Below are 9,521 nucleotides of genomic sequence, written 5' to 3'. Positions count from 1 at the left end.
TTTACACACACACACACACACACACACACACACACACACATACACCACAGCTTCTTGGTGGCATGAAGTTAAAAAAAATGCCACACATGAAAAAAAAATGCTACAGTTTGGATCAATGACAGTTTTAGCAAATTGCTTGGTAATCTACAAGTTCGTATTTCTTTGAGACATAACCATCTTTTTTTTTTTTTTTTACATTTGTGCAAGAGGCAAGGTGAATGCATACATATTAAAATGTTCACATTTAATGGGAAGACCACACAGAATGGCAGTCTAAATTGAACCCATTTTCAAGTATTTGCTTACAGATTCTTCTGAGTACTGCATCGGCTCTTTACTTTGGTAAGGTTCCCCCCTTACCCCCCAGCTCCCCATCTCTTTAGCTTCAAACAAAAGAAATGGAATGACCAGCACCTTCCTCTGTTTACAGGCAAGTACTCAGAAGCCTTGCTGTGGTAGCTACATGTGGCAAGTTCTGATGTTGCCAAAGTTAAGAGTTTCTTTGGCCACTTGGTTCTCTTTTAAAATATAAGGGAGTCTCTTGCGTGAAGGTCCCCTCCCCACACCGTCCTCTCAACAACACGTACAGGATAAAGCCACGCGGGGAAGAGCACAGGTGAGGTCTAGTAAGTGTATTTGTTCAGTGGCCTGACTGATGTGGCTTGAGGAACAAATGAAGGCTTTGGTGGCACATCAGGTTTTAAGGACAGTGTCCTCTTTAGTCCCGTCCTCGGGAGGGTGCCATTACTGGTATAGCTGCTCTGTCTGGAGAGAGAAGGCTGCAGGTGGACACTCACAGGTGTCCCCTGAATAAAATCCACCTTTGCCCCCGTCGGGGTGGCCATGTATCCTCCACGGTTAATACTAGGCTGTCTGGATAGCAAAACACCATTCGGTGAGTTCACGTTTTTAGGCATAGCAGATATGGAGTGCCTTTGGGAGGAATTTTTGTGATAACCCCTCTGTCTTTCCAGAGAAGTCATTGGGACCCCGGGAGTGGTGGGGACGTCCACTCGCTTGGTGGGGCTATTTCTGGGGAGAGTGGAAGGGGGAGAGTAGAGCGAGGCCTCCCGGTTGGGGACCTTGGGCGGAACCTCAGACATCGTTCCCACAGGATCCAGCATGAGGGTCTGGTGCGCCCTTTGGATATCTCCCATGATGGCTTTGGGGTTACTGTTCGGGTCGCTTAGATGTTTCAGGAGATCGTTGAGGGTGTTCCTGGAATCCACAGAGCGCCGGTGATCCCGTTTGCTGGATGCGTTTGGCACAGGATGGTCAGTGTGTGGGAGTTTCTTTTCCGCTTTGTGAGCGTTGGAGTTTGAGAAGGATGTGTTGTAATCGTGAGTGGCATTCGGCAGCACGATAGCACTAGGGATATGGCCGTGACCGAGTGAGGAGTGGGATGGAGGGCTGGAAGGGAAGAACTGGGAGGTTTCTTTCCTGGATGCCCTGTGGCCATGGACCTTGTCGGACTGGCTCTTCACGGGCTGCACGGTCTTCTGGTGCAGCACCGGTGTAGACTCGGGTGTGGGGAGGGCAGCCAGCTCGGGTGGTTGACCTCGAAGATCCACTACCATGGATTTCGTGTCTCCACTGGGAGGCAGCTCTTTCCGACTGGTCAGCAGGTTAGTATACAGTTTGGGCGAATCGATGTTCTGTTGGTATTCTTTAACGGGGCTGTCGAAGAGACCATTTAGTTTGGCAAAACTTCCATTGGAGTCTGTGCATGACTGGGCAGATTCGGCATCTTTATGGATCTTTCTGGATTTCCGGACATGCATGCCGCGGTAGCAATAGACTGCCACGCCCGCAATGATCGCACCCAAGGCAAATGCGGCAAAGACGCAGGTGATGAGCACATTCATGTGGACCGTCTTGCTGGAGTCCCCCGACTGCACTTCCCATTGGACACCTGCAACAGACACACAGGAAGGATGTGTGAGGGAAGTGGTTTCTCAAAACAATAGGAACCATCATGGCTTCCATTCAGCGGGGTATGTGCTTGGAGGGTCCAGGAGGTTCCCATATTCCACATTTTCTCTTTCATTGGACATGGGCCCCCAGAAAGATAGATATTTGCTGCAAAAGCCAGGGCAACACTCATCTCCCGTAGGTCTCTGCTGACCTTCCTCTTTTATTCCCAGTGCCTCTTAACTAGTTTTTACTTAATGCTAGAAATTTTGATTCCTCCTAAAAATTAAAGTTAGGAAGTAAGCTATTCTCAAAACAGTCAAGTTTAAACTCACAAAAAGCCCTGTCTCCTGATTGTCTCCAAATTCAACAGTCAGTGAAAGGGCAAATAGGGCTGTGGGAATGTCTGAACTGGCATCAATATATATGATGCTGAGATCATTATGCTAACACAGTCATGCCATGTCACTTGAATTAAAACAACACACACACAGTGTATAATTTGTTCACATACTAAAAGCATTAGCTTGCTTGATGCGAGCTACCAATATAGACTCATATTTGCTTTTAAAAAAATCCTTCTTGAGAGAGAGAGAGAGCACCCTTGAATCGCCAGCTATGTTAGAAATCTAGGCAGTCTGAGGAAACACTCTGTGTTAGTTAAGAAATACCATTCAAGTATTTTGAGATATTTGAGAGGAATTTAACCTAGAACTAGAAAAAGAATAGTGAATTAGTTTGAAATTATTGGAGCTTTTAATGCAACCACAGACATCTAACAATGTATCAAAGAAATGTTAGTTTAAGAGGTATCCAAGTCTGGTACATGCAGTCTATACAGCTATCCCAGAGCAAGGGGAGTCAGAGGACTTTGAAGAGCCTGTTGGCTTTAGGTTAGTACTAAGACCTTTAAATATGAGCAGTTTGTATCCATGTCTGGGGTTATGGGTTTCAGTGGCATTGTGAGAAGACAGCATTGCGTAGACATAAACGGTTACGACAGAAATCAAAGCAGAAAGGAGAAGGATTATAAAATGATTTACAACAAAATCATATAAAATCAAAATCAACAAAGGTAAATCAGAAATGACAATGTACTCCATAAAAACTGATTGGAAACCTGATAGCACATTAAATAAGCAATAGAAAATAGAGGATTTGATTTTTTTTTCTTGTGTTTTTGGTTACCCCCCCTCTGGAGTAACATCTCTAAGAAGTTAACCCCACAGGCAGCTGTTTTCCTGGTGGAAAGAAGAGTTCTGAGCACATAACACACTCCGCTGTGATTTATTGCTGTGGCATCCAAGTGACTGGCCACCTCACATCGCTTTTCATCTTTCACTTCGAACTGAAGCAAAACAGGATCGACTCCCGGGCAGGCCACCTGATGTCAAGCCCTCATCTGGGAGTACCAACAAGGGCTGGCTTTTGGTTTGGGATGCTGCTGAAAGGGGTGGGGGTGAGGGGCCTTCTGGTGTTTAGTGGCCTCGCCACCTCTTCAGCATGGCCAGTAGAAGCGGAGGGCCCACCACCAGCACCTCCATTGAGATTGACGTCTAGGGACCCTTAAGTCCAAAGAGTTCTCAGAGAAATTTCGAATCAGGTTTCCACTCAGTTGGCGATGAGATCCCTGGTGAAGCCTTACCCTTTGGGATACCTGATAAAGGATCAGTAAAATCAGAAGTATTGGGGTCATCTTGAACTACAAATTTCCGGGAGCTCGTCAGTTTAGGATTCCAGGAATCAATCACTTTAGGTGTGATTTCTGAGATACTTGCCATTGTAGTAAGAGTAGACGAAGATACCTCCATGTCTGTGGTGGCAAACAGATTTTTATTAACACGAATAGTGCCGGCAGAGTTTTCTGAGTGGTCTGTGGCATGTTTTTTTTCAAGTAACGTTTAAAACAAATCTAGGGTTTTACAAAAACACACCTGAGTTCAGACTACACCGAATCCCTTTCTTTCAAAGGAAGAACAAAAATCAAGAAGAAAAACAGATTAAGTCGATTTGAAGATCAAGAAAACAAACAGACTTAGTAGATTCCTACTGGATCTCCTATGGCTAAAGCAAATAACGGTCCCAGCCCATAAGAGTGGCGGTTTTCTCTTCCGTCTCTGAGACATCATTTGTTTCTTTTGGGGTATATTTTTGGAGGTGCTGTTTTCATAGGTAATTAGAACGTACATCTGTCACTGGAGGAGAGGTGTTGTAACATCCTCAGAAAATACCTGATTTCATGCCTGTAAGAACTTGAATTTGGACCTGATAGCCCCAAACCCTGCCCTGCTTCATTTACCATTCACTTCTCACTCATTGCTGCATTACCCTCTCCCCTGAAGGGCTACCATATCTAAAGAGGCACTGAAGCAAGGACAAACTTTTTGGGGGCCGTCTACAACGCCTGGGCACTTTCTTTCAAAGGGGTAGCAGCAAATGATAAAAATTACATGGCATTTGTAAGCGAAATAGGCTGTTTCCTCCGCACCGTCCTCCCCTCACCCAACACCCCAGAAATAAAACTAATGGTGAGTTTTAGAAGTTTGGAAGTGGCAATAGGAGCAGAGTGGTTTAATTTTTAACATCTTTATCACACATTTCAATGCAGTAGCGTACCCCTCAAAATGTAACCATGTACTTTCCAGCTACAACCCTATGCTTTCCGATCAGACTGGCGCAATGGTCAGAGGTGACAGCTGCACGACAGGTACAGGAGGAGGCATGGAGCGCTCACTGAGCCGCGTCAATCATCAGAGACCCACTTCATTTCCATGGAACACCTTTCCTTTCTTTTCTTGTTTTTTTTTTCCCCCGCCCACGCCACCGATATCACCACACGGCATACAGAGATTCCCCCACGATCACCACAAACCATTCAAAAATAAAAAGTGCTAAGACATATAAATACACATTCCCCAGGAATGTGTATTTGTTCACAGGGTCGTAAGGCAGGTGAGGAGAGAAGAGGGGCTATCACGAGGGCCCGCCATCCGTTCGATACAGATGAGCACGGAACAGACACGAGGCAGGAGGTGAGAGAGAAGAAAGCGTGGGTGGACGTGCGTGCAGCTGGAATGCAGTATATGTGAAGTCGTTTGACTTTTTTTTTTTTTTAGCCCCCTTAAAGAAGGTGTCTTGGTCGATGATGTTAACATGCTACAGGAGGGTGAGGTGCTAAGGAAGTAAACGTCTGTGGGTGCCATCGGTGGGATGATGAGTCCAAGCAGAAGAATGGAGGGCTGCCAAACTGCGCAAAAGGAGGGAGGGAGGGGCTGAATATGCCAAACTGAAGGAAAGAAAAGGTTGTTAATTCAAAAAGCTTAAACAAAACTAACCAGATGTTGGACCTCCAAATATTTTGTAATCTGGTGTAGTTGAAGTAGGCAAAATTTCTACAAGAATTAAAGGAACAAGGAATCAGTAAAAAGTAAACAAAAGAAAGCAGATGTATGAGCTCCAAATAGTTCGAAAAAGAAACAGAGCAAAAGAAAAGGAAGGACTATAAACACAAGAGATTCACCAACTGGTGAAGACTACCATTCCCTGGTACTTCCTACAAAATTGAAAATGGTGAAGAAAATCAAAGAAATTTCTTTAGCGCACCCCCATGCCCAAACGGCTCAGCTTTTGCGAAGTTTAAGTTAAAATGCTAGGGTGGTATGTGCCCCGAGTCATTAAAAAGGCTGATTGTAAATTAAAAAAAATAAAATGTTTACGTGCAAATGTGGTCAAAAAGAAGTACCAGGCCGGAATGAAAGACCCCATCTTACCATGGCAGTCCCCCAGGTGAGTCGTGTTGCCATGTTCAACGTCTTGCTCATATCGGTCCGCGCTGCGGTTATGGAAAGCAGAGAAGGGCTTGGTCAGCCACCTTTATAGGCACACACAGGGCAACCAAAGCGAAACCCAAGAACACAGCCGGATTAGCCAGGATGGGTGGAGGGAGGAGGGGACATTTCGACATAGCATGCTACAATCAGTCTGTGTCAAGTCTGGTAAGTAGCATATCTAAGAGGGTAGAACCGCATTGTTTTTGTCTCTTCCCGCCCCCCACCCCCAATCCATTTCCCTCAGGGATGCTGTTTACAATCTCTTTTCCCCTTTCATGTCTACAGGTGTGTTTGGTTTTTCTCCCAGACCAACACCACCAACAAAAATAAGGGCAGGTGGGGTGGGAGGGTAGTGTTATTGGAACTTTTCTCAAATTCCTAGCTTTACCGCCTCAGAGAGCTCCTCCCACTGACGGTGACTCCGGATACTTACGGCATCCCCGGGGTCACTCTACCACAGGCTCCCTCGCTTAACCAGCCACAGTATGGGTCACGGGCTGCAAGGCAAGACCTGTAACGCAACCAAGCAGAGTGTAACGTGGATTAGCATCATCATGGGTTTTGATGCCGCCAGATCCAGGGTAAGTCGGGAAATGCCAGCTTACTTTTTACAGGATCTATAGAGCTCACAGCGACTGAGGGGAATCCGAATCACGCAGCTAGAGAATGCCACGTATAAGACGTGGCGCTCTAGGTCCAACTGGAGGGAGATGACTTTTCGGTCCTCCTGATTCTCAGCATTGCACCTGTTTTGTGGGACACACACAGGTAATGCGAAGCTATCAGGAAGTCAAAAGCTACATGAACTAAAATAAGGGAATGTTGACCTGGTTGCCAGGGGTACTGGGAGCTGGAGAGGCTGGAGGAATACCCCTGGTAGTAAACCAAGGCAAGCACATAGTTTGGGAATTAAGCACTAAGTGGCTTTCCCTTCTACTTCTCTGCATGGTTGGTTAAACTCCAGGCAGAGCAAAGGTTCCTTAATGTGTGTTTCTTAAGATAGCTTTCCTGTTCTCTAGTGCATCTACAAGACCAAACAGCTCAGCGCGTCTGTGAAGTTTAAGTTAAAATGCGAGGTGGTATGTGTCCCAAGTCATCAAAAAGGCTGGGTGTAAAAATGTTTACTTGCAAATGTGGTCAAAAGGCAAGGCAAGGCTAGAATGAAAGAGTCCGTCTTACCAGGGGCGTCCGTGATGCTCTAAGGGAAATGCACTGTGAAGGCCAAGTCAGACTGCCGAGGATGAGGAAGACCTCAAGGCGCCAAGAGCTCCCCATGGAAGACGTTTCTGCCTCTCTCAGTGGTCACCTTTGTCTCGTTTCTCTCACCCGTGTCTTGTTTGTTTTAATGGCCTGAGTAATCTTTTATTAGTGAGTAGAACATTTTTTTAACTAGAAATGGATTCTCTGCGTGTGCATGCAAACACACACTTAGAACCAACGTAGCATCCCCCAATATAGCTACAAGGTTGGGGGGTGCTTCTCCAATGTTCTCATTTTTCACAGGTGAAAACCAGGGCTTGAATTCATTTTAGACTCATCAACTGTTTGCCCTCCTTGCCCTACTGGACTCGGGAAAACAGCAAAGCCAGGATGTATGCCCGTGAGGGGGGTAACACACAGACACACACACACACACACACAAAGCAATACTAATGCGCCAAACCACTGCTGACTCAGTGGGCGGAAAGGAAAGGACTGGATGCAATCCACATGGGCAATGTTGGAGCAGCATTGAGAAGCATCCCCCTAAAGGACTACCTACTTGGCATGGTTGAAAGCTTCAATCTCTTCCAGTAATACGCTGTCATTCAAAGAGAAGGAGCTGGTCTTTGCTAAAATTTTAAGAACACTGCCAGCTTCAGAGCCAACAAAGATGATGGTGTAGTTCTGGTAGGGTCCGGCGGAATGATCGATGGCAATGGCGGTCAGTCGATACCTGTGAGAAGACCAGCGACAAGTCACTGCGAGAGGCCAACAGGAAGAGCAGGGTCCATTGAGTGTGGGGCACCACTGTGGTCTGCACCAGCCTACCTGACCCGTGTCTTGGTGAAACAGGGCTCGTTGGCAATGGATGGAACGGCCAAGTCCATCAGCGAGTGCGACTTGATGAACGTCAAGGTGTCGTCAGGGAAATCGATGGAGGTTTCATAGTTTTCTGCAGGGCCATGCTTGGCACAAGAGCCAGGCCTAAAAGGAGAACACTGGAGGTTTCAGATTGCTTTTGTTGTGCTGGACATTTTACCTGGGCAACAAGTCAGGAGACAGTCTCAAAGAAGAGGTCGCGAGACAAAGGAGAGGGGGAAAAGGCTCTTTCTCTGAATTGATCCTACCCACGGACACTCGCCCGTGCTGCAGGTCCCGGGCTACCTTTATTAACTCGCTGCCTGAGATGCCGTGGAGGGGCCCCTTCTTGGCCTGGGGGCGGGCAGGGGGAAGGGGTTGACCCAGTAGCTCTCTGAGAATGGATGCTTCCGATCAGCGGGTTCTACTGAACTCAAACCTTCCATCTTTGCCCTTTACCTTGGCTTCGGGACTCTGCTTTCATGGACGGCTGCCCAAAGAGAATCAGGCGATTTCTGCTCTTTAAACCTCCCTTTGAATGCCTTTTCAATGTCATCCATGCTAAACACGCAGACAGCAGAACCTGGAATGCTGATAAAGGAGACAACCGTCAGGCACGAGACTTGACGTTGGACCCGCTCTTGGTTCCTGAAAGCAAGCACAGACGGGCTTTGAAGTGCTGCGCGTCTGTTCTCACCTGTTGAGTTGTGTGGTGAACACCCCGACCACAGCGAGAACGCCATTGATTTCTATAATGTTCGTAATCGACTGCAGCACATCAAAGTAGAAAATCGACTCTCCGGTGACAGAACAGTTCAGCCGAGCCTTTAGAAATGAAGTCCAGTGTTTTTCCAGGACCCGCTGGGAGCCGCCCATGTCGTTCTTACATATACGGGCCACACGGGAATAGAGAGTCTGCCCAGGGGACAAAGGCAAAAGCAACAGGGGTGTGAGCAGGGAGGTGAAATGGAAAAGAGAGTCTGCTATTGAAGGGACAGAAGATGCTAATGATAAATCTAGTTCAAAGGGGTCTCGCAGTCTTCTCTAGTGGGATCTGGATGGGAGGAAGGCAAATGAGATTTACCTATGAGAAAAGAGCACCATGCGCCTGTTCTGCCAAGTGAGTGCCGGCAGATGCACGCTCTCTCACTGCCTTGCTGTATGGAAACCGCTCCTACCTATTGCCTCCCACGCTGCTGTCGCCCCTTCTGCAAATGATGCGTGCCCCCCTGCAGCTGGGCACAGAAAAGGTGGCACCACTTTAAAACCACAGGGTCTCTGACTGAAACAACTTAAACGGAACAGGGACCTCCACTTTCCAGCCTGCCTCTGGACACAGAAAGAAAATAAATTATTAAATGACTTTCTAAAGCAGTGGTTCTCAACCTTCCTAATGCCACGACTCTTTAATCCAGCTCCTCATGTTATGGTGGATCCCCCAACCATAACATTATTTTTGTTGCTACTTCATCACTGTCATTTTGCTATGAATCGGGCAATCTCTGTGAAAGGGTCGCTCGACCCCCAAAGGGGTCCTGACCCACAGGTTGAGAACTGCTGTCCTAAAACCTTAAAGAAGTATCCAGGGTGTCTAGAAAGAACCCGCTTTGGAGTGAGTCAAATAGGTTCTTCGTTTTGCCCCAGCCTGCTGTTGTTCCGCTCGCTGCTGTGTGGAAGTCTTTTCCAGCACACATCCTCCTGAACAAGCCCCTGCATGGT

The 9,521-nt window shown here is 47.0% G+C and overlaps 1 protein-coding gene across 6 annotated transcripts in view; it reads right to left on the bottom strand.

Annotated features, from left to right (window-relative positions):
- Positions 1 to 38: 38 nt before the first annotated feature.
- Positions 39 to 9,521, bottom strand: part of SEMA6D (semaphorin 6D) — a 58,524-nt gene continuing 49,041 nt past the window's right edge. For 2 of the 6 annotated variants that reach the window (XM_013006361.2, XM_045286521.1), the window contains exons 10-18: positions 8,500 to 8,717; positions 8,262 to 8,393; positions 7,773 to 7,928; positions 7,504 to 7,677; positions 6,347 to 6,487; positions 6,175 to 6,252; positions 5,682 to 5,743; positions 3,557 to 3,724; positions 39 to 1,912 (exon numbers count right to left, since the gene is read on the bottom strand). In XM_013006361.2, coding sequence (XP_012861815.1) covers positions 624 to 1,912; positions 3,557 to 3,724; positions 5,682 to 5,743; positions 6,175 to 6,252; positions 6,347 to 6,487; positions 7,504 to 7,677; positions 7,773 to 7,928; positions 8,262 to 8,393; positions 8,500 to 8,717 — 2,418 coding nt within the window. In that variant the 3' untranslated portion in view covers positions 39 to 623. Of the gene's footprint in view, positions 1,913 to 3,556; positions 3,725 to 5,246; positions 5,304 to 5,681; positions 5,744 to 6,174; positions 6,253 to 6,346; positions 6,488 to 7,503; positions 7,678 to 7,772; positions 7,929 to 8,261; positions 8,394 to 8,499; positions 8,718 to 9,521 lie in introns of all 6 variants that reach the window. The other 4 variants (XM_004709411.2, XM_004709412.2, XM_045286522.1 and 1 more) reach the window with 4 other exon arrangements.

This window comes from Echinops telfairi, unplaced genomic scaffold, assembly GCF_000313985.2.
Source record: "Echinops telfairi isolate 266 unplaced genomic scaffold, ASM31398v2 ScPeMD7_8;HRSCAF=38, whole genome shotgun sequence".
Taxonomy (NCBI): Eukaryota; Metazoa; Chordata; class Mammalia; order Afrosoricida; family Tenrecidae; genus Echinops; species Echinops telfairi.
Note: the sequence above shows the minus strand (reverse complement) of the source record. Positions and strands in the feature narration are given on the sequence as shown.